Genomic DNA, 27,800 nt, shown 5'->3' on the forward strand with positions numbered 1-27,800 from the left:
TCTGCCTGAGGGAAGCGGGGGAACCAAGGCCCTGATAGGCCATTTTCTTCTGGAATTACCTATGAAGCCTCCTAAACTCAACTATACTGGGCAGTACATAGCCACTTAGCTTGTTTTCCTTAGAAAGACAAGAAAGATGATTACTGCTAGTATTTTCTGAGCCCAGGAACCCATTCTTCTACATACCCAGGGCCCTATTTCTGTTCCACGCTTATCCTTGCTTAAGGCTCTTACCAGCTTTGCAAAGGGGCTGTGGACCAAGAAAATACAATCTGGTTTCTTCTCTGAATAGCATGGACTTGGTTATCGACCTTCACCTGGGTGGGTGCCCATATGGAGTGCCAGCCTTCGCACGCCCAGTGTGCCCTCATTAAGTGACGTGAGGAGACGGGGTCACCAGTGGTGGTAGGAATGGGAAAACGGGCTCTTTAGAGAGCAGGGACCTTAAGGTAGCAAGTGCTCGTCCTCCAAGAAGAGGTAGAGGGGGGCCTCCCTCGGGTCTTCCTAGGATCAGGGACGGTCAGGGGGAGAAGCAGGAGCTCAGGGCTCTGCCCCCGGTTTGGCAAGACGCTGCTGGGAATCCAGGCGGCTGTTCTGCCAGCAGCGGCCGACCTCCTGCCCTCTCCTCAAAAGCAAAGCCAAGGCTGGAGTCCCGAGGGCAGTGCCGCCCTAGTCCAGTCCGGCCACTTACCCGTGCGGCTTCCTCAGAATCCTCCTGCGCCTTGAGTGTCTCCCTGCGTGTCTGCCTGTGTGAGCTACTTCCCAGACTCCCAGGAAGGGGGATGACCCTTCTGTCCTCCTCCTGGGGGAAACTTGGGCACCACCAGGTGTGGCATGGGGTTACGGGAGACCAGCCCGAGCAACTGTCTGAGGGCAGGGGCGGGGCGCGAGTAGGGGAAGCACGGAGCTCCGTACCTCCCGTCAGGGTCGCCGCCAGCGCCACCCACCAACTCAACTCCGCTGCTGGCAGGCAGGGGGCTGAGCGGAGCCCGAAGGGCCTTGGGCCAACCGACAGAGGAGGAGGACCCAGAGTACGGACAGTGAGAAGGTAGCACCAAGAAGTGGAGCCGAAGGACCTTTCTGGAAGGGCAGAAACACAAACGGGGAAAACGAGGCCACACACAGTCTGGTTTACTGGCTCATCACACACACCAGATATGTACACAAACATAAATATTCCAATGTACAAATTTACACGGGACTCACAGATCACCCCCTCGTCTCTTTCATCCAGCACCCCCCCGACCTGTGCCCTGTCCGTCCAGGCTCCGTCTTAGGAGGAAGGCTTGCAGGGGGCTGGCCGGAGAAGGTAGGAGTCTGGAGGAGGGAGAGGTCCTGCTCCCCTCTCCTCACAGGTACCTCCGAAGGGTCCTGTCCCTTTTCAGTGGCACCGTGGGGCCGAGGGCCAAATACCTCCACTCTCTTGCTGCCGCGGCTCAGCTCCCAGACATCTCCGCGGTCCCTCTGTCAGTCTGTCTCATTCGGCTCTTCTCTGCCTTCGCCCTTCCGGATTTCCTCTCCTCCTCCCTTTCTCTCTGGGTCTTCGCTTCCCCCCAGGGCCCGTAGGGAGGAGGCGCCCCAGGCCCTCTTCCTGGGCCTAGAGAAGGCTAGGACTCCGGTGCAGCTCGGCCGAGGCGTTGGCGCCATTGGCGGGCTCTCTGTTGGGCGTGGGTGCTAGGCCGCAGCCCTCCCCAGGGCAGCCGTGCTGGATCAAGATGTCTGCGCACTCCTGGCTACCGGCCCGACGGGCGTAGGCCAGGGGCGTCAGGCCCCGGGCGTCCCGGCTCGTCACGTCCACCCCGTACTGCGGAAGGAAGCACGTGGTCACAGTTGGCATGGCATGGCCAGGAAGGTATGGGCTCTCGGGGGTGGGCGGAGATGGGGCAGGTCAGAGGGGCTCCAAGGGCGGGGCTGGGGAGGCAAGCAGGGAGCCCGCAACGCACCCAGATGAGCAGCTGCGTGAACACGACGTTGGCCATGGCGCTGGAGAGGTGCAGGGCCGTCCGCCCGTCCCCGTCGCCGTAGGTCTCGTTCACCTCCTCCTTGGAGCCGTGGGCCAGGAGCATGACCAGCAGCCGCAGGTCGTCCTCCACCACGGCCCGGAGCAGCTGCTGCCCCAGCGGCACGTCCGAGCTCGGCAGCGGCGCCAGGAAGAGCTTCTGCTCGTACTTGGCCCGGATCCAGCGCTCCTTCTCCTCTCTGCAACCACAGGTCCACCGAGGCGTGAGCCCAGGAGGGGCCTGAGCCAGTGGGCGGGGGCCGGCCAGGGGGGTCAGGAAGTGACAGGGGCACCCCGAAAGGGGAAGGGGAAGAAACAGTGTGTAGGACGGAGCGGTGGAGAGACAGACCTAAGGAACGGACGGCACACCGTGGGCAACGCAAAGGGTGGGGGAGAGGCTGAAAGGAAGGAGCACCGGAGAGAGGCCCTTCGGGGTCTGAGGGGGTCGGGGGCTGAGAGGGCAGGAAGATTCCAGGCAGGGCCCCCGTGGCAGCTTATCTGGACCTGCTGGAACAAAGGGGTGGGGGGCCTACACTAGGGGCCCGCGCACTATCCTATCTCCCACCCATTCTCCCCATCTCCGAGCTCGGGCCAGGGCCTTCACGCCACAGAGCGATATGGGCCTGCGCATGCGCCTCCGGCTGGCCCCTGACCTGCTGATAAGGCTCAGAAAGGGCCTCTTGTTGTGAGGAGCCTGAGTGACAGGCAGGGAGGGGGAGGGGCACCCCCAGGGGCCCACTGCCGCGCAGAGCCACAGCCGAGCTTAACCCTTGGAGCACCGAGGCAGCCACCCCACGCCACCCCGATGGGCCTTCCCCATGCCAGGGCGCCCCCTCCCCCGCTCACCTGCAGGCGTCGGGCCCGGGCTTCGCGTAACCGTCCAGGGCCCCCTCCCAGACGCTGTTGGCCAGGGCATTGCCCATCGCAGTCATGACCGCCAGCAGCTCGGGGGGCCAGTCATCGAGGTCTAGGGAGCGGACCCGGGACAGGTGGGCCCCCAGATGGCGATGGGTCCCTGAGCACTCGATGCACATCAGGGCGCCCAGGTTCAAGCTGGCCCAGTCTGGATCTGGGGGAGGAGAGGAAGCACCATCAAGCCCAGGGCCAACCAGAGCGTCGCTGCCAGGGAAGTCCTCCTCCCGGTCCTCTTCCGTGGCCAACTGGAAGGCTCTGGGCAAGCCTTCCCGAGGCCACCCCAACCCAGCCCCCTACTCACTGGGGGCGTCGCAGTCAATACAGAAGCTGTTGCCGCGGACGGTGCGGACGGCCTGCACGGCCAGAGCTGCATTGTGGTTCCCCACACGAGTCTGCGCAGCGGGAGAGACGGGGGCGGGGAGGGGGGGGCTAGTCAGTCACGAGGCCACCTTGGGTCCCACCCCAGCCGGGCCTCAGTGCCGACCTTGTCCTTGGCGCTGCGGCAGCCCTGCAGGCTGGCGAGGATCTGGGCCTGCACGCTCTGCACCCACAGCTCCCGCTCCTCCGCGGTGGAGGCCTCGAAGTGCCACGTCTGCCCAGTGAGAGACACCAGCACGAACTCGAAGGACTCCTCTGCCTCTGTGGGGACAGGGGCATTTGCCACCATCAGGGAGGGCGCCCCGCTGCGCTCACGGGCCACTGCCACACCTCCATCCACTGTCCTGCCTTCCCGGCTCTTCCCCCACCCCAGCCTCCATGCCCGTACCCACAGGCACCTTGCAGGGGTGCGGAGCAGCCCTCACACCCCTATTCGTGACCACCTGTGGAGCCTTGGCGAAAACAGGCGGGGTGCCAGGTTCTCGCAGCCCTGGCTGGCACTGCCAGGGAGGGGTCTGGAAGTCAGAGAAGGGTGCTTCCCGGAGGAGAGCTGAGTGTTTGGAGGAGGATGCGGCGGGGCGCTAGGAGGGGGGGAGGGCGGGTGTGGGCACCATCCGTACATGTCAGCTGCAGCCGCCTCATTTTGCAGCTCATTAAACCCAATATTCCTGACGGCGTCAGCGTGGGGCTCCTGGGAGCGGGGCCCCTCCCCCACTCCCCTGGCATAGACAGGCAGGAAGGACCAGTGGATGGGAAGAGGCGGCGAGGTTCCCCCCACAACCTGGGGACCGCTGTGGTGACCAGTGTCATAGGCCGGACGGCAACCCCAAGCACCGCGGTGAAGCTGTTCCAAGCTCTGCGTCCCTTGACCCACAGGAGACCGCGACCTGAACCTCATTCCCGGGTCACCACCCTGTGGGTGAACAACTCCTAACAAGCACCGAGGGACTGTGTCATGGGGGCTGGAGAGTCAACTCGCATACCTGGGGGGGGGGGCGCTCAAGGGTGACGCAGGGGCCAAGGCCAGAGTTCCAGGGTCTGGCCCGGGGCAGCCTGTCACCTCGTGGACCCACATCCCCTGCAGGTCTTCCTTCTGGGCTCCTGCTCTAAGGGCACCTCGAACAAACTGCCTCCTAGAAAACGCTGGTGCCCCCTCCTTCCCAAGGCTCCGCCTTCCACCTCGCCTCGCTTTCAGTATAGCCTCCCAACGACACCAACTCGGTCCTTCGGAGGGGGGGCTCAGCTCCCTGGTGCAGGTGCCTCACTGTACCACAGGTAGGCTTGGAAAAGTGGCTCTTTCCCTGAGAGGCGATCTCCACCCACACCCCTCTCCCTGCCAATCGGAGCGGAAATGAGACGCGATGCAGCCATAGAAGCTAAACTTATCTGGGAGCAAAGAGACTCCAGCCACTGGGAAGAGGAGCACTTGGAAGATACTTTGGAGAAAATCAGAGGAGTGCTAAGATTAACACCGAATTCTGAGCAAGGCCCCACGGAAAAATGCCTGAGGAGCTGGAACTCCTGAGCCTACAGCTGACTGAGACTTCGCCAGCTAACACACACATATTAAGCACCAGCTGTATGCCCAGCACTCATTAAACTCCATGGGTGATACAAGAGACACAGAAAACCCACATCATGCCCACGAGTCTTGGAAGAGCTATGGGAGCGGCCACCTGAAGTCTTTTACCTTCTATACGGAGTAAGAGAAGCTCACATTTTAGCAGAAAAGGTTTAAATTAGGCAGGAGAGCGAGCTTTTCAAAGATACGGGGTCTAGATTACCAAAAGAAGTTGTGGAACTATGGTTATTGCCGATTATTATTACAAAGTGCTTACTCTAAAAATGGAAAAAATGGTGTTACTTTTAGGGTGCTATCCCCAGATCCCACAGCCCGCCTCCTGTGCCCCAGTTTCCCTCGAGGTCCCCCTAACCTTCAGCAGCACTGCTGGGGCCGTCTGGTCGGGGGGTCCCGGTGCTCTTTTTCCTCCGGTGCTTCTTCCGGTTGGAGTGGGGAGATGGGGGAGGCTCCAGCTTGGGGCTGGAACTGAGCACCTCAGCTGGGCCACTGGCTGGTGAGGGGAGAGTTGGAGAAGTGTGGGAGGAGGGAGGGGGGCGCGGAGCACAAGACCAGCCTGGTGCCCCTGGGAGCTCCGCCCTGAAGCCCTGAACTGCGCTGGGCCAGCCTGGGAGAGCCCAGCCAGGTCCCAATCCCACAGCGTCCCCAGCCTGGGGGGGGGGGGGAGGAGGAGGAGGAGGAGGAGTGTAGGGAACTCAGGCAGGATAACAGGGTAGCAGCAGCGGCAGCCCAGAGGGTGGAAGGCGGCCCAGGGAACTCACGGGGAGCTGAAGCCCCAGCAGCTCCGCACCAAATTTATCCTCAATCACACTCCCCGCTCCTCACAATTAATAGCAGAATTAGAAACAATCAGGGAGCTGCCTAATTACTGTCAATTAGAGCGCGCTAATCAAGCTCCCGTCTCCCACACCCCGCCCGGCGCTCACCACTAAATGTCAAACTTCATTAGAGGCAGACACGCTCCCTCCCTCCCTGCCTTCCTCCTTCCAGACTCAACAGAGGGGCCCCACCGAACCAAGGCCAGCCCAGGCGGTCAGGACAGCGACTCTGGGACGCGCCCTCAGCTCCCCTTTGCAAGCCCTCCGTGGTCACCCCCCACGCCCAGGGACGGCTGCACTGGGAGTAGGAAGTGGGGGCGATTCCCCATACTGGGAGCACCCAGTTGTGGTCAGAGCTCAGACCAGGGGTCAGTGCTCCAAGAGGGACAGGGTGCCTGCAAAGGGCTTCTGGGAGGCGCCTCAGGGAAGGGTGGATGGGCCTTGGGCCAGCCAACCACCACCACCAGCCGGAGGGAAAGTGGGAGGAACAGGTTTGCCGGGGCTGCCACACCCCACCTCCTGGCTTCTGAGGGCGCACTGTCCTTCCCTCACACCCTCACCTAGGAGAGGGCAGCCCTGCGCCCATCACTCTGTCTGCAGAACTGCCGATCTGGGACTGAGGGGTAGGATGTGGGAGAGGGTAAGTAGGGTAGCACAGTGGGGGTGGGGTGGGGTGGGGGTGTGTGGGGGGGGTGGGGGGGGTGGGGGGGTGTGTGGTGGTGGTCACTGAAGAGGCAGGGAGAAGAAATAAGAGGCAGAAGAGATGTGAGCAAGGCACAGAAATGGACAAAAGGAGAAGAAAATGAGGGACCATAGGTGGGACAGCAGAGAGAAGGCAGGATTTCTGACCAGCCAGACAGGATGGGGCCTCAGCCCACCGGGCGGGCAGCGCAGGTGGGGAAATTATCTGGGTCCTGGATCCTGTCTCTAGGAACCCCCCTTCTCTGTGGCAGCAGAGTTGCCGCCTCAGAATCGTGGTTAAAGCCCCCAGCCTCCGACCTCCCTACTCAGCCTGTCCCCCCCGCGGTGAGGCTGATGAGCTGGCTGCGCAGGGGGCTGATGGGGATGTGGAGCCGCCACCAGCGCTGCCTGGGGACAGCGGTGGGTGGGCAGAGAGGCTGCAGAGGGAAGGTCTCCGGCACCAGCCCACCACTGCCAGGGCCTGGGGGCAGCAAAGGGGTAAAGGGGCAGGGAGCCGCCATGGGCCCCTGGAGAAGGGACAGAGCTGCTACTCCCGGTCTCAGACCACCCCGCACTGGCCCCAGTGGGCTCGGCCGGGCCCCTCCCTGTAGCCTGGGCACCATCCCAACACAGCCTCCCTGGCTGCATGCACTGCCCAGGTTGCTGACCTGGGTCCTGCATACCTGGGGGCAAGGCCTCACTCCACTGGTCGGCGCTGGAAACGGAGCAGGAGCGCTGGTGCAGCCCCTCGGGGCGAGGGCCAGCCCAGGCCGGGCTGCTGGCAGTGTAGGGGGCACCTGGGGGTGGGGGGAAGGATCAGACTGGGAAGGGAGGCTGGGGAAGGGATACACAGACTCTCCTGAAAACAGGGCTACGGGCAGAACTTGCGAAATTCTAGCAGAACATTGACCAAAACTGAGGGGTTTACCAGTACTGGGCCCGGCTGATCGGGAGACCCAGCGGCCTCAGCTGGGCCCTCCACACCTGGGGAGGCAGCTGGCCCCACGATTCACACCCCCCACCTGCGTCCCGTAAGCTGGGAGAGGGGGGCATGGGGTACCCACACCCCTATCACCACAGCGCTCCTCACCAGGCTGCCGTCCCGGCCCCCTTCCCCTCCTGATCAGGCCCCTGCACCCTACATTCTGGTCCCCATGTGCCATTTGCTTTGCCTCAGCTTTGGTGCCATTCTGACGAGAAATAAGTGTATCAAATTCAAGTAATTATGTCTAATTAGTATTAGTAATTATCCTGTTGGGCTGGAGAAAATTAATCTTTCGTTTCCCATCAGGGAAGAATGGCAGAGCCGAGGGGAACCAGAGGCTCAGGAGTCCAAGGCCAGGGCAGGAGGGCCCCGCGCCCTCACAGCTCCTGCTGGGCTCCCTGGGCACATGGTCCCTCCAAGAGAGCCCGTGGGAACAGCCACGCACCTCTGCCGCCCTCTGACCTCAGGCCACCTAAGCATGGTGACCAAGGCCAGAGGGCAGTGATGATGGAAGTCGGAGGACAAGTGGAGCACGCCCGAGGGCTGGCACTAAGAGCAGAGGTGGCCGAGCGCCGGAGGTTAGTCAGAGGCAGAGACGGGGCCTGGAGCTGGACACGGCAGGGGGCAAGCAGCCAGCTCAGGGCTCCCGCCAGTCCCGGGAATACCCGGGCGGGGTTTCTGGAAGCCTAGGGATGGGAAGCTGAGCGGAAGCCTCTAGAAGGTAAAGCAACAGGCCAGACATCCCTCGTGCTCGGGGGTGGTAGGACGCTGCAAGGGGGAAGGCAAGTTTTGTGTTTCTCTTGTATTTGTCACAACACCCGAGGCAGGAGCAGACACACAGGAAGTGCGTATCCATACACGTGCGGTGCCAACACTGCCAGCCAGCCTACCCCACTCCAGGCCCCTGAGGCAACATGCTGGGACTTCCTCTCCACCATCCCCACCCCCCGCTCCGGCCTGGCAGGGCCCCGCAAACGCGGCCTGTCTCAGGGCGCCCTCGCTCCCTGGCAGGAGACCCACCAGGGCAGGGCCACAGTTCCTAAATTCTCAGACACCCTCCCGCCCCTCCTGCTTCCATCCCCTCCCGGGTCCCAAATCTTACCCCTGCCTCAGCCCCAGCCCCACCCACAGACCCCATAGGCCCAACTTCCTCCCCAAGCCCCCCAACTCAAAACCCCGAGGGAGGGAAAGTGCTTTCCCTTTTCTTTGTTAATTCTCCCCTCATTACGCCTGCAATCCCACAATCAGTGTGCACTGTAATTGTCGAATTTGATGCTAATGATTAATGAATTAAACATGGAGCCATCAATTAGTCCTCGGAGGATAATTCTGCATAAAGCAGCGGATAATGTAATTACAGTAACAAAGATAATGAGATGTTAACATCGCCCGGTGAGCGGGAGACATGTGTGAGTGTGCATGAGGTTGGTGCCGGCGTGCGGAGGGGACACGGGCCTGGGGGAGTGCCCCGTCCTGGGGTTCTGGGGACGCCGGGGAGCCTGGGCGGGAGCTGGGTGTTCTGTGGGTGAGCGCGCTGTGGCTCTCTTGTCCGTGCGCCCCTCTCCCCCGGGTGGAGGCTGTCAGCGCCCAGGGACGGGAGTGTCCTACACAGTTTCTCCAGCTTTGAGGAAGCAGCCCAGCTTCCCCTCTGGCTCCCTGACTTCAAGGGAAGGCTCCTCCCTTCAGGGTCCCGACACCTCCTCCTCCTCCGGTAGGGAAGGAGAATTCCCGAAGCCAGAGGAGAGGCTGCCCCACACCACGTGCATGCAACTCTGGAGCGCTCAGGGCCCTGGCGGATCCCCAGCCCGCCTCACCCCTGCATGCCAGCCGTCTCCCAGCAGCCCGGACTTTGCTCTCTGGGCAGAGCATGCGACCCGCCGTTTCTGCATTCACCCCTCCCCCTAGTGCACCCCTGCAGGGGGCTCTCTCTCCCTCCTTCCCCTTGCTTCCTTCCCTTAGTCACTAGAACCCCCCGCCCCACCCCTGCACAAGTCACGGGCTTCTCTGAGCTCAGGGCAGCTTGGAGAATAAAACATGGATTTTCGAGTCGGCACACTCAGGTTCGAACCCCAGCCCCACCACTCAACGTGGGATTTTACAGACAAGCTTCATCGTCTCGCCGAGCCTTCCGTTTCCTCATCCGTAAAATGGGGACGACACCCCCCACCTCAGAGAGCTGCGAAACCGGGGCCTGACACACAGTGGGGCTGCTGCTCTCGGCACCTGCGATCCAGCCTGGTCAGCGGGTGCTGAGCCAAGGCCACGGGGCAGGGGTGCCAGGGGCCACCCTGCCCTCAAACAAGGAGGCCACGCAGGGGGCTGTGGTCTGACCTCTGCACCCAGAGTCGCTCGGTGCGGACTTATCAACGTCCTGGGGATGGGGCCGTTCCACAGGGTCGGTTCCATCCATTCCAAGGACTTCGTACCCTCCATCCACAGGATGCCCACCGTGGCCCCTGGGCCCCACCTGCCCTCTGGGACCAGCATACCTGTGCCACTAAGAGCTGCCCCCCGGGGCAGGGACACCACGACAGCAACTGAGAAAGTGTCCTGAGCAGCTGTCTCCGGGTCCAAGGACAACAGCAGGCCCCAGAGGCCAAGGCAGATCGGGGCAACGGGACTCGGTGTGGGCGGGACAGCACTGTGGCTTAGGAGCCACAGAGCCCGAGGGCGGCAGAAAGAGCCCGGGACCGAACTTAAGCATTGTTCACCTGAACTCAGGGTACCATCTGGGAAGGTAAGAACCGGTCAAGGAAAAGCTGCCAGGCCCCAGCTCGCATTCTCTCCGCTCTGGCTCTTCCCGCACCGCGGGCCACGCGAGGGGTCCCACATCGCCTGCCTCGGCTCCAGATGAGGGAAACCGATCCCAGGACCCCTGGCGGCCCCTGTCACCGGGAGGCTGTCCGGCCCTATCCTCCATCTCCAAACCACCTGCCGGGCTCTGTCGGCTGAGGACCCAGCCTGAGAAAGAGACCCCACAGCCGCCTACCTTTTCAGGCCTCCACTGCGCACTGTCTGCTCTTCTAGAGAAAGGAAGCAATGCTCCCCACGAGCCACCGCCCCCCATCTCAGCGGCCACCTCACCTGTGCCCCCACCCAGCTGCGTGTTACTCCGCTCCAAGGCCGGCCCGTTGGCCCGAGGGCTGGTGCCGGGGGCCGTGGCCGGCGTGGCTCGGGGCAGCCGCTTGCCTGGCACCTTCACGGTCGTCCGCAGCAGGTCAATCTCCTTGCCGTGGACATTCTGCATGTAATCCTAAGGGCCACGTGGATAAAAGAGACAAAGGTTCATTAGGACCGGACACGCCTTGGCCGCACTTGGTCTCTGACGCTGACCCGACAACGCCGAGGTCTTGCCCCCTGTACTGGAGGACACAGGAGAGAGGAGAAAGCCCACATTTTAAAACTTTTATGTTTTTTATTTTTGAGAGACAGAGTGTGAGCACACGAAGGTCAGAGACAGAGGGAGACCCAGGATCCGAAGAAAGACTCCAGGCTCCAAGCGGTCAGCACAGAGCCTGACGGGGCCTAAACCCACGAACCATGAGATCATGACCTAAGCGGAAGTCGGATGCTTAACCGATGGAGCCCACCAGGCGCCCCAAAAGCCCACGTTTTAAAAGGCCAAGTAGTGGACTAAGGTGGAATTTAGGAAGAGAAGGCCCAAGTGGCCAGGAGACGCACTGACAAACCCCCCAGGACCAAAGGCGACTGGGCTGCCCCAGGCTCTGGGGGGCTAGCCACCAGCTACTTCTGCCCCGTTTCCAGAAGCTTCCGCCCCCACTGGGGCACAGGGAACTTTCAAAGCCTAGAACAGTTGCCACTCTTTACAAGTGTCTGACAGTAATCATTTGTGAACAGCCAAAACGAAGCCTCTCATTCTTCCGGCCGTTCTCAGGGACGTGGAGATGTCACGGACACCAGCGAAGTAACGACACGTCACCACCTCACCTGCCCGTCCCCTGCACTCCGTGACACAGGAGGCGGGGCTACCAGGGCCACTTCACAGCAGACACTGGAGGCCCACAAAGGTTAATCCGCCCCAGGTCACACGATGGAGGATTCCCAAGGCAGTGCCCCGAGGGCAGCAACTGCCCGACTTCAAGTAGGCACCCAAAGGGCCCGGAAGCGGAGGACTGGGGAGCGACCCAGAGAGTGCGAGCCACCCCTCACCCCCACCATTTCATCACGGGCCTAAGAGCCCCACGGTGGAGCGGTGACGTGGGGGCCACAGAGCCGAGCACGGCCCCCCGGGCAGAGAGGAGCCAGGGCCCCAGCTCTCCCCACCCCGCCTGGTCTCTCCTTCCAGATGGCGGACTCCTGTTTCCTCACTGCCGTCCCCAGCAAGTCCTCCGCAGGTCCCAGCTAACGTCCCCAGTAAAATGTGGCAAAAAAGCTCCTTCTGGCGAGCAGGACTGGGCAGCTGGCACCAGCTGGGCCTTTGATGGAATCCCAGCGATTAGAGTCTGACGTTCTGCCTCGCCTCAGGAGCCCCTGGGGGGGTCTGGACACAGCTTCCCTGAGACGCGGTCCCCGTGTGGTCACAGCCACCAGCCCTCGGACCTTCACCCACTCTGGGACGGCAGCGCCTGGGTCACCCGGCAGCTCCCCTGCCTTCTCACCATTTAGCTGCAGGGAAAGGGGACCGTGTCCTCTGTTTTCAAGAGCAGGAATGCGACCTTTTGGGAAGCAAGGAAGAGGCAGGGGCTGACGAGGGGCCGACCAGGCCTCAGAGTTGGCCCCCGCTCCTGGAATGGCCCAGAAGACATCGAGTAGAAAGCGGTCACCTGGCCCCAAGGAGCCCAGATGATGTGCGGGTTTCTAGTTAGGAAAGGAATGGGCGCCCCATGCCAGGCTCCCTCCTGGGGCCACACCTCACTTCCAAGCTGAGTCATCAGGGGAGGGGACTCATGAGAGGGCCACTGAGGCTAGCGCGGTGAGGCCCGGCCAGGCTGGGCGTCGTCCTCTCTTCTCCATGAGGCTGGGACACCTCCACAGGCACACAGCCCTTCAGAAGGACAGAGAGGCGGGCCCCCACCGCCTGCGGCCAGCGAGGAGCCCCCTTCCATGCGGCTTTGGGCTGTGTGCTGCCCTCCGGCCACCACCCAGTCCCCGATGAGGAACAGCGCCAGGTGCCTGGCCTCCGGCACACCCTGCTCCAATAGGGTCGGCTTCCCATCTCAGAACCACAGGGCGACACCAGAGAAGTCAGGAGGAGCAGTCTTCACTCCTGGGGGGACCCCCGTGGCAACCCCTCACCCCCAGGGCTCTCCGTCCCCAGCGCTGAGCCACGCCACGGCGGCTGAGAGAGACACAAACCCAGGAGCCCCTTGCCTGCCCCCCGCCCTGTGTCCTCTCTACGTGTCCGTCCCCCAGCAAACTTGGCACTGCCTGCCCTCGGGCCTTGCTCTCAGCCCGGCGCCCAGCATCGGCCTGTCTCAAGCCCTCCTTAGTTGGACCCCAGTGTCCGGAGGACTGGCTGCCGCATGCGCCCATCCCAGGTCCCTGCACAGAGTCCCCCATCTCGGATCGGCTGCTCCAGACAACTGTCAACAGCTGGCTGGGCCGAAGGCGCAGCTGCCGTCCCCCCTTGGGGGAGGGGCTCGGGCTGCTCTAGTTCACAAGGAGGTCACGGCAGCTGCAACAGTTTTCAGGCCCCACGACAGCCCTGGGATGCCCAGCCCGGGACATGGATGCGCGGACCCCACACCAGGGCAGAAGCTGCACAGAGCGACTCCGTCCTGAGCCGAGGGGCCAGAGACCAACCAAAGGGGCCTGGACCCCCGCGGGATCCCTGGCCACACCGGCGGGCGTCACCCTCGACCCCGGGCCCTAGGCCAGGCTGGCCGGGACCGCGCCGGGAGATGGAGCCCGGCCCGAGGACAGCGTGGTGAGGAGCGCGAGGAGCAGCAGCAGGGACACGACGCGAGGGCAGAGCGCCGGCGTTTCCCTCCGTCAGCAGAACGGGGAGCTCGGCGGTGGCGGTGGCAGCGGCAGCTCAGGAGAGCGGTCACCACGGCTGCCTTTATTACCCACCATCAAACAGCAATTTCTTCCCCAGCCTCCTCGCTAATTACCCAGCCAGCGTTCTCATCTCGTTTTATTACTAGAATTAACAACGAGTTCAGAGCGTGGAAAGCTATTAAGATGTGTGATTAAGCCACATTCAATTAGTTTCTACAAACAATTTAATTGATGTTGCAGATAGAATTAACAGAAGGTGATTGTGTGAATGGCTCCGCTGGCTGCAAAATGGGGGAGGCGGTGGCGGGCTCTCTTGGGCCAGGCGCGGCCTCCGGCCCTTCCTCTGCTCGCCCACCCAGTCCCTCCGGCCCAGCTGGCCTCCATCGGCGGGTGAGGCACCGACCAGGCCAAGAGTAGCGCGCACACCTCGGGGTCACCGGGAGGCCCCTGGGCCTCACAGCGCCCTAACAGGACCGGACCTCCCGGAGCGGGGATGGCGGCTCCTTGCTTGCTCGGGTTGGCAAACACGGCAAAGGGGCGACGGGGGCAGGTAACCCAGCAACACTTGAGAGCCACGACCAAGGAGGTCAAGAAGGAAGGGGTAGGTGGCAGACAGAGCGAGCGGCCTCTGCTGGGAGGAGCCCCGAACCCTGTTCACGCAGCAGCACGCAACGACCCCCGATCGGGTCTTCACTCCGCCTTCCGGTTTGAACCCGATTCTCGTCTTCTGAACGGGCAAAATCGGTCCCCACAGGCCCGTCCCCCGTGCCTGCGGGCGCGGGAGGGAGACACAGGTTTGGATCCCGGAGCGCTGAGCCGGAGCCCACACTCTAGGAGCCTCCCCACAACCTCCGCAAGAGGCCCTGTGCCCCAGAGACCAAGAGGCCAGCAGGGCCGCCTGCCTCTGAGAACCCCCCTGCGGGAAAGCAAGGGCAGCCGGATGCCCCTGCCACCCAGATCCCCCGCCAGGCCCCCAACACGCCAAGGGGCACATCGTCCAACAAGCAAGGCGCTGGAAGGGCCTCGCGAGTCAGACACGCGGCCCGGCCCGGGCAGGCGGGCCTCGCGGGGACCTCCACCCTTCCTGACAACAGTCTAGGCAACAGCTGCCCGGATGTTCACTCTCCGAGCACTTTCTGAAAAGAGGTGTTCTCGGCACATGCAGAAAATTCTGGGTAACGCTCAAGAGTCAGAGCCATGGGTCCAAGTATTAGCTCGGCCAGTGGCTGGGTGCCTGGCAGCCCAGCCAACCCCACCATGCTCCTACTCATGAGTCGAGTGTAAAAGCAGAGTTCCCTCAAGCCTTTACCTTCCCCTCCTAACCCCAAGCCCCGCAGGACACCCCACCCATCTGGTGTGTCCTAAGACCCCTCTATGGTCCCCCTCTCCCCTCTGGGCTTCCTCCGTCACCTGAGGCACGGGGACAGACCCAACTGGGGCGGCACAAAGCCGGAAGAGCAGGGAAGGACGCACAGCAGGAAGGCAAAGGCCCCCCAGACGTGGGTGGGGGTAACTAGGAGGCTTCGGAGAAGCTAGGTCCCAGCTCGAGTCCATCTTGCCTGGGGACCGGGGGGCTGGGCTGGAAATACAACCAGCTGGGAGTTAAGAGGCGCCGGGCATGGGCATCAAATGGGCATGGGGGCTGCTCTGAGCTGGGAAATGCTGTGACTGCACAGTCTCTCTGCTGCAGAGGCCCTGGACCTGCACGATGCCCTGTGACCTTCTAAGACACCTGTGTCCTGCTGCCCCTCACAGACTCGGCGGCAGGGCCGGGTCTGCGTACGGGGTGGCCGCTGGAGTAGGGGAAGGGGTGGGGCCAAGGAGCCTCCATACAGAGTCCCCAGGGTCGCCTGGTGCGGCCGCTCCTCAACCCCCCAGTCTCCGGATGCCAGCTCCCACCCTGTGAAGGATGAGACACTAGGAGGAAACAGGCTAACCTGTGGGGTCCCCTGAGTTAGGAGGACTGGCTAGTGCCCGAGGAATCAGACACAGACAAACCGGGGAGGGCGAGGCTGGGCTCCCGGCTCCAGCCCGATGGGACGCAGCCCGCCCACCAGGCCTTTGTGCATTTTCGCAGCAGGGCTGTCCGGGTGGTGCCCGCAGGAGCGGGTTATGCCCGGAACTGCGCACCTGGGCACCTCTTGGGTCGGGCATCCCTGACCCCGGGTGCAGGTTCGGGGGCAGGCCCTGGGCTTCGGGGCCGGGGGCGGGGCCGGCCCACGTGCTGTGCTCGAGGGCCTTCACGGGAGAACTCATTAGCCCCACAGTGGGGCGGTGACAGAGATGGATTCTGGTGACAGCTGTGTGCTGGAGCCACGCAGCGAGGGGAGGGGGAGGCAGGAAGGGTGGGAGAGCTGCCACAGGGGCCACTCTCCCGTCACCGCCCCCTGGCCAGGGGCACAGGCCACACACCGTCCAGACCCTGCCACCCGCCATCACTGCCACCCCTACGCTCCCCTTCCCGAGACGAGCCGTGTCACTCCCTGCAGGCCCCCCGCGTGACTGCCGCCCCCCACCCCGCTCTCCATCATCACAGGCCCAGGAACCCAGGGACTCCCCGGCTCAGGGGGTCCCCAAGAGACCATGGCGGGGGACACCAGCACCCCCAACTTGAACAATTCCAGGTACGTGGGACCCAATCCGGCTCTTTAAACAAGCAAGGGGCAAGATGTAAGACCCGACAGCACGTAGCAGCCTCGCCTGGGGGCGGCCACCCGGGGGGCGGGGGGGCGCAGGGGGCATCCTCTCCCAACTCAGACTTCAGGATGAAGGGCTCACCCAGCCTGGGTCCTACAGGAGGCGTGGTCCCAAGCCCCCAAAGCGAGGCTCCTTCTGAAGCGCAAGTGCATTTGAGCGCACTGAGGTCCGCTTCCCATCAGTCCTGGAGTCAGGCCCCCCTCCACGCACGCGACTCCTCCCCCGCCCCCCAGACTCACGTGCAGACTGGGGTGGTAGGTGAGCAGCCCGTTGTCACAGAGCGTCACGTACTTCTTCTTCCACTCCTTGTTCAGGGACTTGCCGCTCCGCTTCAGCAGGACGCCCTGAGGACAGAGACTGGATCAGAGGCGCCGCAGGCCCCACACGTCGCCTGCAGAGGGGGTCACGGGGACAGGAGGGAGCACTGTGCTCCGTCACCTGCCCTCCTGAGCCACAGTGCTCGTCTGAGCGGAGAGGCTGTTCAGGACAGTGCTGACCTGGGGGAAGCTGGTGAGACGGGCCCTCCCAAGGACTCAGCTCTCCACGCCCCAGAGTCGTGGGGCCATGTCAGCAGCAGGGGGCAGGATTTCACCGGGCCTCCTGCCCCAGAGTCGTGGGGCCATGTTAGCGGCAGGGGGCAGGGTTTCACCGTGCCTCCTGGCAGTGCCGCTCCTGCCCATGTGTCTCCAGGGCTGGGTGAATAGGGCAGAAGTCCCCTAACTGCCCCCCAGAATGTTCCAGACTCCCCAAGGCAGACAGGGTGCAACTTTGGAGCTCAGCAACCAGGTTTCCCTGCAGGCCTGAGGCCCTGAGTGGGGAGGGGAGGGGAGGGGAGGGGAGGGGAGGGGGGCATAAGGACAATTCGAGCTCCCTGAGAGTGAGGGACGTCCGTGTGTTTTGTCCACGGACACGCCCTCGGCACCGTGACCTTGACGGTGCCTAGGACATAGCCGACACGCAACGGACGTCCGGCGGGGGAGTGGGAGGAAGAGCTGAGACCGCGGCCACCAGGGAGGCTGGCGGGGCGGGCCATGGCGAGGACACACGTGGGGACTGCCTCAGGACGACCCGGAAGAGGCCCTCCCCCACCTGTGGCTCGCTCCCCTACACGACGGCCATCCCAGGAGAGGAGCTGGGGTCGGGGGAGGACAGTGCCACCAATGGACCTCGGCGGCAGGTTCTCAGGACCAGCATCGCCCCGGCAGCCCCCTCCTCCCGCACACAGGAGGGCCGAGAAGAGGCAGTGTCCCCTGGAGACTCCCAGACAAAACTCCAAGGGGAGAGCCACCCAGGAGGGGCTCAGGCGGGGGCAGGGGGGGGTGTCCGGATCAGCACCCCTGAGAGAGCAGGGGAAGCACCCGGAGCCCACAGCGGGGGGGGGGTGCTGGAAAGGAGGGGCTCAGAGTCATGGCCTTGACGTCAAGGCCTTCTCCCTAGGGACGGAGGGGCCAGCTCTCAGACAAGCAGGAAAGCCGAGATTAAGAGATTCGAGTGTGGGGGCGTCCGGGGGGCTCAGTGGGCTCAGGTCATGATCTCCACGATCTCACAGTTGGTGAGTTCTGTCGGGCTCTGTGCTGATGGCGGAAATCCTGCTGGGCATACTCTCTCTCTCCCTCTGTCTCTGCCCCTCCCCGGCTCAGGCACTCTCTCTCTCTCCCTTGACAAATAAACATTAAAATAAAATTAAAAAAAAAAAAAGATTCAAGTGTGAGAAAACAGTATCCTGTGGTCCTGGGGCCCAAAGGTGGAGTGTAAACCCCAATTCTCTCAAGCCCCCTGTCTAAGCACTTCCAAAAAGGAGGCTCCGTTCTAAGGGGCGGAGGTTGGCCCACAGGTGATCGGAATTTCCTGCCCGATCTCCTCCCCAGGGACCAAGATGGACCAAGTCTCCCGCCTTCCACCACACCCCCACCAGCACTCCTTCCCTTCTCTAGTCCTTCCTCCCGCCGCCCCCAGAAGGCAGATGCTGTCGCGGGAGAGTCCGGGGCCATCCGAGGACACACGCTACTACCTGGTCTCCCTCAGCGCCAGGCACCCTAGCCTCACATGGACGTCTGAAGACAAGTGCTATTATCGGGACCTTCCCTGGATTGGGCGGTTGGAACATTCTGGAAGGCAGTCAGGCCCCTGCCCGGCGGTCTGTGAGGGAGTGCCTCAGTGACCTGCTTCTGGGCATGGCATCCTCCCCCTCCCAGGCCAGGAACAAGACAACGGTAAGTCGCTCCCTGTCCCCGGACTGTGGACGACGCCCAGGAGGACTTGGGCGAGGCAGCGCCCAGTGTCACCTGTACCCTCAGGAAGCGCAGGGACGATGGCGGCTCACCTGCCCCTCCTCTCTCCCTTTCCACACCTCCTGGGCCCCCGGTGGGAGAGCCCACGCCAGCCCCTGCTCTCAAGCTCAGCCCGGGCCTCCCTCGCCTGATCCATCATCGCCACATGGCCGAGCCTGCCCTCCAGAGTCCGGTCCCAGCTCCGGGTTGGGTCGAGGGACAGGGAAGCCGGCCTCTGCTCCCCCTTCTGCCACCACCCTCACATCCCACAAGCCGTGTGGCCGCCTGAGCCTGTTTCCACAGACAGACCGGGAGAGCAGACTCACGGACAGGGGCTTCCCCCCTCCTCCAAGCCTGGAATCAGGATGCCAAGGAAGGAAGCCCTTTTCTACCCAGAACTCTCTTCCCTCCTTCACCTGGGCCTCGGTCAGGGAGGAGGCCGGGAGCCACGGCCAGCGCTAATGAGCTCATTGCAGGGGTGTGGGAGGAGTGGCCGGCTTGATGGGGAAAAGCTGGCCAGGGACTCAACCTGCCACCCACTCGCGTTTCCAGCCCGCCTCTCACCTGCCGGCCACGGAAGAAGGCGGGGCTGGCTGCAGGCCTGCCCACCCGGCGCCTCCTTCCTTCCGAGGAGGGAGCCGAGCCACAGGGGTCCCCGCGCCCCTCCCTGGCCGGCCGGCTGCGCACGGAGGAGCAGGAAGCAATCTGGGGCGGAATGGGAGCGGTGCGGAGGCGACAGCCCCAGAGGACCCGTTCCGCCGCCGCCTCCCTCCCAGCTCCGCCAGCCGGCTTAATTGCGGAGTCCGGATTGATTGGGAATGCAAATGGCAACTGAAATGCAATCTCCACTCCCAGCAGGAGTGGGGGGGAGGGGGAAGGAGTGGAGTGGGGAGGAAGGGACCGAAGGCGGGGAAGGGGCCAGACCGGGCCCCCCCCAGGCAGCTCGGGGTTGGAGGAAATCTCAAGGATGGACCCCAGGGGCTGGGAAAACCAAAGCAGGGAGCCCCCCACCTCAGCACGGGCACACCCCAGCCTCCCTGGGGAGATCCGCCCTGGGAATCACACTCACGTTCCTTCCTGGCAGCAGCCAGTCCTGCAGGGGGTCCCTGAGGCTTAGCGGCCTGTATCAGCCAAGTGGCCTAGCCACACCCCCCCACTCAGGGCTGGGTCAGAACCCCAGGGGCAAGTTCACAGGGCTTCACCCTCACCCCCCCTTCTCCCCTCCCCTCCCTGTGGGGGATTCAGCGAACAGATACAGTAGCCCGTGCCCCCAAATGGGATGGAGGCATTAGGGGCCACATTAGGGGGTATCTGCGAGCAAAGGCCTGGAGAAAGTGTTCTCTCATATTTATTCTACGAGAGTGTGTGTGCCTGGCCCCAAAGCAGACAGGAACGGGCCTCCGTCAAACGCATCCACGTCGCCTAGCGAACGGTCCCAGAGACACGCAACAGGTCTGGGGTCCGGTTCTGCACCCAAACACACTCGGACGCATCTCTCTCTCAGCCACTCCACCTGGCCTCCCGGGAGGTGACCCTCCCCCAGAGTGGCCTCCGCCAGGCCTCAGTGTGACGCTCTTTCAGGGCGGATGCAGAACAAGGAGCAGCCTCTAGTTCTCCACCTGCCTTCTGGGACCCTGACACTTTCTGGGTTCTCCATTCGAAAGAGACCTTCACCGCGGAGTCAGAATCTCACTTTAACTTAGGAATTCTGGTCAGGCTGCCCATGGGCCCCCAGAAGGCCCAGCCGGGAGGACCAACCTGACCCCGGAGCCCAGGCCTGGCCACGCTCTGGTGGATGGGCCACACCGGTGTCCTCTGAGGTCAAAACCCGACAGACAACATGGCCCCTATAGACATGGCACATCTAACCACCAGCTCCCAAGATCTGCGCCAGGCCCCGGCATCCTGTGGGTACAGCGCACCAGCCACTGGCCACCCTCCTTGCGGGCGCCTCAGCCAGCAGGCTCCTGCCTGAGCTCCAGACACAGACGCCTCCTTGCTTCACCCCCATCCAGCTCCGCGGCTCAACAGCCCTGCTCCACACACCGCCATCCCTGCACAAGGATACCCTCCATCTCTCAATGTCTTTTTTCCAGCACAGGGACCCACTCAGGGGGTCTGGTGGCCCTGCCAAGGCAGAGAGACTCGAGAAAGAGGGGGCCGGGAGGGGGCAACCCAACTCAGCCTTTCTTCTACCAGCAGACAGAGGCTCGTGTGGACAAAACTGCACCAAAGAACCCAGGGTAGGACCGACCCTCCCTAGGTCCTCTTTTGTTAATTCCTTTCCTGGGACTGGGAAGGGCAGGCCAGGTGGCCCGGCTCCGGAAGCGCCAGCCCTTGGGCAGGCGGCGGAGGACGGCAGATGGCTCTCTGCTGCCCCCCGGTGGTAGTGAGGAGGACACTGCCCGGGGAGGGCAAGCTCTTCCCAGAGGTCTGCCCTCAGCAGGGGATCCCCCCTCTCTCTCTCTCTCTCACACTCTCTCTCTCACTCTCTCTCTCTCTCACTCTCTCTCTCTCTCTCTCTCTCTCTCTCTCTCTCTCTCTCTCTCATTAAAGATTCAGGTCTGGAACTGGGGACTGCTGGCCTTATACATCCCCCAGGCCTTCCTGGGCCTCATGCCCCGCCTCCACTGCTCTCAGGCCAGAAGGGAAGGGACTGCTGACCTGTTTAATGGGGATGGCCCGACCGCTCCCGATGCTGTCCACCTTGCAGTCGGCGGCTTTCTTCTCCCTGTCCAAGTCGGCACCCTTTCGAGACTGAAAGAGAAAAGAAGGGGCGTGTTAGATGGGCGCGGGGGCCCCCAGGGGACAGCTACCCACCTGGACCCCCCAGCCCGCCCCGCCTCCCTCCTCCTGGGCAGGCCCTAGCGGTGGGGCAGGGCCGGGGCGGCGGGACCGGGAAGGAACTGAGACCACGAGTATTCCAACGGGTTTATTCTTACACACGGCACCATACAGAGCAGCACAGGTCACTGAGCCAGGCCCGCCCCTTACAAAAGAGCAAGGACACGAAATACCGAGGGCGCAAGGAGCGCACAGCCCAGGGGGCTGGGGCATAAGAGAAGGGAAGGGGCGAGGAGAGGTGGACGGTGGGGCTGAGGGACGGCTGGGAGCACAGGGCACGAGAACCGGGGGGAGCTGAGTCCGGAAGTGAGCGGGCAGTGGCCCGTCTGCGGCACAGACACCACACGGCACACGTTGCACCGAGCGCGGTCGGTGAGGCCCGAGGGGCACAGTGGATGGAGAGAGAGAGGAGAGAGGCCGAAAGAGGCCCTGCGCCCCTGCCAGGCTCCTGGGGCAGAGCCCGCCCCAATGCGGATCCTAGGAAACGGGGAGGCCAAGAGGGGGAAAGGCAAGCGCGCGGCGTGGCTGAGGCGTCCGGAGCGGAGCAGAACGGCAGGAGTCCATGCAGGAAGGAGCAGAGGAGGGAGGGGCGGGAAAGCTCCCCCCCAGGAGCAGCTGGGCCCGGGGCGGGTGCTCGGACGCCCCCGCCCCTCTGGGGCTCGTTGCGCAGGCCCGGCGCCGGGCGTGGGGCCGAGCTCCCTTCTTCTCCATGCAGCGAGCCTGGCGCAGTGCGTCCAGCCGGGCCTGGTCCCCCGGCAGCCCCCAGCCGCGGGCTCCAGCGTTCCTAGCCTTCCCTGGGGGTGGGGGTTAGTTACAAAGGTTCCTGTGGGTCTCTGGAGTGGGGAGCACGGCGGCCGCTTCTCATCTGAGAGCAGTCCCAAGGCCCGGCCCGCCTCCGGCCCCGCACAGGGGAGAATGTCCAGAGGTGCTGTGTGTCACCACCTGGTCTTCTAATTTGGAAGGAGTTGGAAAGGCCTTTTTGTTGATGAAAAGTTGGAAACAGTGGCACATATCTGCAAATATCGAAAGAATAAAGATTTTGGCAAGTTATACTCAAGCCCCGCACGAGTCGGTCAGCACTGGTGAGGGCAGAGACCCAGGTGCCTGGGCGGAGGAGGCAGCGGGATGAAGAGGAGGAGCAGGAGCAGGAGGAGGCGGTGGTGGCAGAGGCTGCTGGGCAGTCGGTCTCATCAGGGAATATTCGCCACTGGGCAGCCAGGGGGTCCCCGTCCCTCCTGGTGTCCCAGGCTGCCAGGAGCCAAGGACATAGGGCACGGGGCTGCAAGTGCAGCGTGGGGAGGGGGTGCCACTGAGGGAGCAGACAGAACCACAGCTTCCGCCGTCAGCACCTGCCCAGGCGTCTCCTGGGGGCCACGGCCTCTGCCCCTTCAGCCCAAGGAGGAGGAAGGTGGATGGGGACCACCGCCACTGGGTCCCCAGACCAAAGAGCTGGTAGGGGCGGGGGCGGGGCGGGGGCGGGTGTAGACTGCCCCCGCCAAGCTGGTGATCCAGGAGGCCCCCCAACCAGCCTGGGAGCCCCAAGGGGGCAGCCTCCCCCAGGATGGGAACCAGGGCAAGAGTGCAAACAGAATGAGCACATGAAGTCATGGGGGGGACTGGGGACGTGAATGGCCACATCCAGGGGGTGGGTCACAAGGACGCCAGGCCACAGAGCAGCCGTGGCTCTGCCGGGGAAGACGATGAGGGCGAGGGGGTGGCCCCGAGACGCACTCCTGGAGGTGGACATGTCTCGAGGCCTCCTCGTGGACAATGGCGCAAGTGAGGTCACCATGGAAACAATGGAAAGAGAAACTAAGGTCGCCACAGTGAAGATGGAGAGGATGAGAGGGCCCGAGGGAAGGCTGTGCTGTGGGTGCGCGCAGGGGGGGCGGCAGGCGGGGGCAGCGCAGCGGAGCAGGCAGCAGAAAGCACAGGGCAGGGGGCGCGAGGGGCCGTGGCCAGGAGGCCAGGAGCTGGGCACCAGCGGCGGCCAGAAGGGGTGGAGGGAGGAGAGCGTGCCCTGGGGGGGGGGCAGGCCTGGCAGCACAGGAAGTGGGAGGTTCGGAATGGTGCTGAGGGAGCGGGTGACTGGAGCAGGAGGTCAGCAGATGCCAAGGGCACAGACGGCGGTCACTGCAAACACAGGCACCTGAGGGCTCTATGGCAGCGGCAGCAGCGGGCATGGGCACAAGCAGGCAGCCCGGGGCTCTGTGTGTCTCAATGGGCATGAACGGAAACGAGAAGCTTCAGGTCAAGGCGGGGGTCAGGGCTGGGGAAGGGCCATGCGGCGGCAGCACGGACAAGGAGGGGGCACGTGGCAGGCACGGGGGTGGACGGATGTGGGCACACCAGGGGGCAGCAGCGCGCCGGGCAGGCGGAGGCCAGGGTGAGTGAGCAAGGCCTGGGGGCACTGGCTCTGTCTGGGCGGGGCCTGCCCAGCCAGCTGGACCCAGGACCAGGCTGGGAGCCAAGCCCTGAGGCTCCGGAAGAGGCACACGGACTGACGCAGAAGTAGAGTGTCTCCTGAGAATCCATACGGGCCGCTCACCCACCTGTGTCTGACCCATGACTCCCAGAATGGCCCAGCCAAGTCCCAGCTGGAAGGGGGGAGGCACCTAAGAGCGGAAGGGCTGGGACCCTATCAGTGGAAGGCCCGTGAGGCCCTGGCGTGAGGTCTGTGAGGGTGGGAGCCTGAGTGAGGGCGGAGGTGGTAGGGGGAGGTGCAGGCCAGGAATCAGGGGGTGAGGGCTGGGGAAGAGCCGTCTAAGCCTTTGGTGGACCCTTCGCGGCCTGGGCGGGAAGCATAAGGTCACGGAACACAGAATGCGGACAAGGAGGCTGAGCCCTAGGCCTAGCTCCAGCTAACCCTTCGTGCAGCTTTGGGCCAAACACTTTGGGGGCTCTGTTCACAACTGTGGTATCAAGAGCATTGGGGGATGGGGGAGTGAGGACAGACTCGTCCGAAGATCCTTCCAGCTCAGGTGGCCCAGAAGACCTAAGGGTCAAGGAGAGGGGGTAAGTGTATGCAGCGGGCGCAGGGTGGTATGTGTGGGAAGCCCCTGGTGGGCACAGAAGAATAGTCCGGAAGAGTCTGGATGTGCGCAAGGGCTCTGCTAAGCCCCCGGAAGCTGTGTGTGTCTGTCTGGGTGGATGGAGAGCCTACAGGGGGCGTCCTCCTGACTCAGGCTGCCCCGTGGCCCAGCGGTCTGTAGCTCTGGCCTGCCCCCTCCCAGCTGGGGGCTGGGCCCTGCCTACTGGGCGGCGGCAGCCGGGCAGGTGCGAGGGCAAGGCGCGGGGCACATACCGTGAAGATGTTGGAGCGCCGCTTGGACTGCTTGCGGACAGGTGTGGGGGTGGAGGAGGCCGCCACGGTCTCGATGCGCAGCTCCCGCTGGCTGACGCTGGGGGTGGAGGGGACTGAGGAGGAGTAGTCGCTGAAGGCGCTGCTGCCGCCATTCGTGGCCTAAGGACAGAGAGGGCTGCTGAGGGCTGCTCTGGGGGGAGGGGCAGGCAGCAGGTGGGGGCTGGGAACCCCAAGGACCTGGCCTGGGGCTCACGGGGCAGCAGAGGAGGCCCAGAGGCCGGCAGGACACAGTCGCTAGGGCATGGGGCTGCCCCACGAGGGCCCCGGCAGGGGTGATTCTGTGCCCACCAGTGAACTGAATCAGAGGCAGTGCTCGCGGGCCTGAGTTGGTGACAGAGGCTAGAAGTGAGCACACTAGGCGGGGAGTCTTGCCTCACAGGTGGGTCTGGCACGAACCAAGAGGGAGGTCCCCCTGGATGAGCTCCCGGGTCCAGTGCCAAAGACAGCAGGAGGCCAGGGTGGGGCTCAGGGGGCGAGGAGAGACTGAGGCCTGCTTCTGGACAGTGTGTGCGACAGGGGCCGGGAGCCGGGAGAGCCGAGGCCGAGAGCAGAACGGAGCAGAGACTGCCGTCAGAGTAAGTGGATGAGGGACAGAGGTGGAACAGGAAGAGAGACAGAAGGGATCACAGGACGGAGACAGAGTGCACGGCTGCCCCGGGACCTGGGACCCACGCACGGCACCAGGCCTGCTCCCTGCCTGCCCCCAAGATGGTCACTAGGTAGAGAAGGGGTCCTGCCCTGGCAGCCTCTTCGAATCCCCCCACCTGCGCCGAAAAAGCCAAATGCAGGCCCTTGGCCGGCAGAGCCACCCAGCATGGGGCACACACAGAGCCGGGGTTACACGGCCTAAAACCTGGGGGCCAAGGCGCAGCGGCTGAGAGACCATGAAGAAAGACCTACTGTCCGTGGGGGATGCTTCCGGGGAAACTGACTTCTCGACACTAAAGGAAGGCCTCTGTCCCCAGAAAGCTGGTGGGCCAGGGCAGGCCCTCCAGACAGAAGGACAGCGGAGGCTGTCCGCCTGACCACTCGATCCAGCTCATCTGTGACAGTCCGGGCCTTTCTGCAGAGCTGGGGACGGAGTCGGGGAAACAGGAAAGGCAGAGCTGCCCCAAACGCCGGGCCCTCCCAAACTAACCAGGCAGAAGACAGCAAGTGGGCAGGCGTCCAAGTGGGGTTGCGGGAAGGATATGCTTCTGACCTGGCTCGGAGCAGCCCTGACACCCCTCACGGCACAAAGGTCGTTGGTCCCTGCCGGTCATGGCTTCTGCCACAGCTGTCTCAGAGCTGACCCGAGCAAGCGCTCAGGATGCTACAGCTAACGTGGCTGCGGGGATGGAGACTAGGGGGCGGCAGTCACCATGGGGCACAGATGAGGCCAGGCCAGTCGTGCAGGCGGTGGGGAACTCAAGGCAGCGCTTTCACACTAGCCGCAAGGCGCGAGAGCAGACGGTCGGGGGTGGGGGGACACACAGGCAGACAGACAGGATGATGAGGGTGGCAGGAGGGGCTACGCGGTGGGAGGCGGGGAGGCTGGCCGCACCTGGTTGATGTGCACGGCCGGGATGGAGGCGGCGGACACTGCCGAGTGGCTGGGGGAGTTGGGCAGTGATTTGCAGGGCCCGATGGCCAGCTGCTGCTTCTTCCGCAAGGCCACGACCTTCTGGGCCACTGCAGGGGACAGCAGAGTCAGTTACCCCTCTGGGGAGAAGGGAGAAGCCCCGCTTAGAGCCACCCCCCGCCCCAGCCCGGGGCCCACGGCCCCTGCCGGCCACAGAGCCTCCTGAGCCGTGCACCGGGGCGCCGTCCCGCCCCACGCCCGAGTTACCGTCCTGGAAGACGCGCTCGACGTTGAGCCCATAGGTGGAGCACGTCTCGTAGTAGGTGCAGCGCTTCAAGTCCGTGGACAGCTTGCGGGCCCGGCTGTCATCGATGACCCGGGGGTTCGCGGCACTGATGGCGTCTGTCAGAGGCGGGAAGGTGGGAATTTACTCGGCCGGCTGAGAAGCAGGTCCCATGGCCGGTAAGCGGGGCGGTCATCTGGCCAGAGGCGGGGTGGTGAGCCGAGGCGTGGACGACACGGAGCACAAGCACACAGGCCTCCGTCCAGCCCTGCCACGCCTCGGAGGGGAAATGAGCCAGCCGCTCGGTTCGCGCGTCCCAAAAGACAGACGCGATCGTCATGTAGCGGGGAGGATCTAGCTGCAGGGAGACCCACCGTGCACGTGGCCAGGAGGCGGGGCCCCTCTGGGGGGGCTGGGGAAGCAGCGAGAGGGGGGGACCCACGGCCACCCCGCCCTCGCGCCAGCCCTGCGCTGCTCACCCTGCGTGCCCACCAGCACCATGGGCACCTCACTGGCGTTGCGGAAGCTGCAGAGACGCAAGAAGTAGTTGTAGACGGTCTGGAAGCTGATTTCGTCCTCCAGGCTGAACACAAACACCACCGCGTCCACCCAGGCAGCAAACTAGGGGGACCGAGCAGAATTACCACCCTCACTTGCACTCGCACAGACCCCACATCCCCGCCCACACACGCAACTTTGCCCAGCCCCCAACCAGCTCCTCGGGAAAGGGGGCGGCGCGGGGTCGGGGCGTCACCTGGAGCTCGGGGGGGCCTCCTTCATCTCGGATCAGCAGCAGGTAACTCTGGCCATCTACCACAATCTCCTTCTTAAACCGACCCCCTAGGACAGAGTGCACGGTCAGGCCCAACCCTGGGAGAGCCCACGGGGGCCAAGCAACCCTGAACTCCACAGCCACCAACACAGGCAACGGGACGACTTGCAAGGACCTGGGGCTCCAGCGCACCCCCCACCCCCCGCACAGACAACAGCAAGGAGAGGAAGGCACCGGTGCGGGGGCAGCCTCAGGGCCCAGGCAAGCCAGTGACGCTCACCTTCAGGGGACTCTTCCTGGACATACGTCCCCGTCAGATAGCGGTGCACCAGGGCCGACTTCCCACTAGACAGGTTCCCCACAATGCCCTGCGGGAGAGGAAGGGGTGAGAGTGGTCAGAGCCAAGAGGGATGAGATGGGGCAGGAAAGGCAGACGACGTTAGGAAGGAGAGAGGCCAGAGCTAAGGACCGGAAAGGAAAGAAAACCAGAAGCGAGGGGCCTTGGAGAGAGGCCGAGACGAGATGCGGAAGAGTCTGGCATCACTGGGGGGCGCAGCAGGGCCTGGGCCCACGCTCTAGCCGTGCAGCCCAGCCCCAGGGCAGCCTGGGCCTCCCACAGGGCGCACTCACCACTTTAAGCTCCGGCACTGAGCGGCTCAGGGTCCACTCCTGACTGTTCACAAAGGAGTCTGC

General features: G+C 63.9%; 1 protein-coding gene across 2 annotated transcripts; it reads right to left on the reverse strand.

Annotated features, from left to right (window-relative positions):
- Nucleotides 1–1,108: 1,108 nt before the first annotated feature.
- Nucleotides 1,109–27,800, reverse strand: AGAP3 (ArfGAP with GTPase domain, ankyrin repeat and PH domain 3). Of its 2 annotated transcripts, XM_029921316.1 has the most exons (17): nt 27,738–27,800; nt 27,388–27,475; nt 27,090–27,175; nt 26,815–26,956; nt 26,320–26,454; nt 26,035–26,162; nt 24,432–24,590; nt 20,948–21,040; nt 16,253–16,357; nt 10,440–10,608; nt 7,054–7,167; nt 5,227–5,364; nt 3,399–3,553; nt 3,216–3,306; nt 2,846–3,068; nt 1,944–2,199; nt 1,109–1,804 (listed from the first exon to the last, which is right to left on the reverse strand). In XM_029921316.1, the coding sequence occupies exons 4-17, from the start codon at nt 26,834–26,836 to the stop codon at nt 1,598–1,600; spliced, it is 1,995 nt and encodes a 664-aa protein (XP_029777176.1). In that variant the 5' UTR covers nt 26,837–26,956; nt 27,090–27,175; nt 27,388–27,475; nt 27,738–27,800; the 3' UTR covers nt 1,109–1,597. The 2 variants fall into 2 exon arrangements, with proteins under 2 accessions (XP_029777176.1, XP_029777184.1); XM_029921324.1 differs by lacking the exons at nt 5,227–5,364; nt 7,054–7,167.

Source organism: Suricata suricatta, chromosome 2, assembly GCF_006229205.1.
Source record: "Suricata suricatta isolate VVHF042 chromosome 2, meerkat_22Aug2017_6uvM2_HiC, whole genome shotgun sequence".
NCBI classification, from domain to species: domain Eukaryota; kingdom Metazoa; phylum Chordata; class Mammalia; order Carnivora; family Herpestidae; genus Suricata; species Suricata suricatta.

Bases quoted from the DNA above. Each gene is read 5' to 3' on its own strand.
- AGAP3 (XM_029921316.1), bottom strand. From the start codon at position 26,836: ATGGTGCTGGTGGGCACGCAGG. The intron at 3,554-5,226 runs GTTAGGGGGACC...CTGTCCCCACAG, and splicing joins CCCCAGCAGTGCTGCTGAAG to AGGCAGAGGAGTCCTTCGAG. The intron at 2,200-2,845 runs GTGAGCGGGGGA...CTGTGGTTGCAG, and splicing joins CCCGGGCCCGACGCCTGCAG to AGAGGAGAAGGAGCGCTGGA.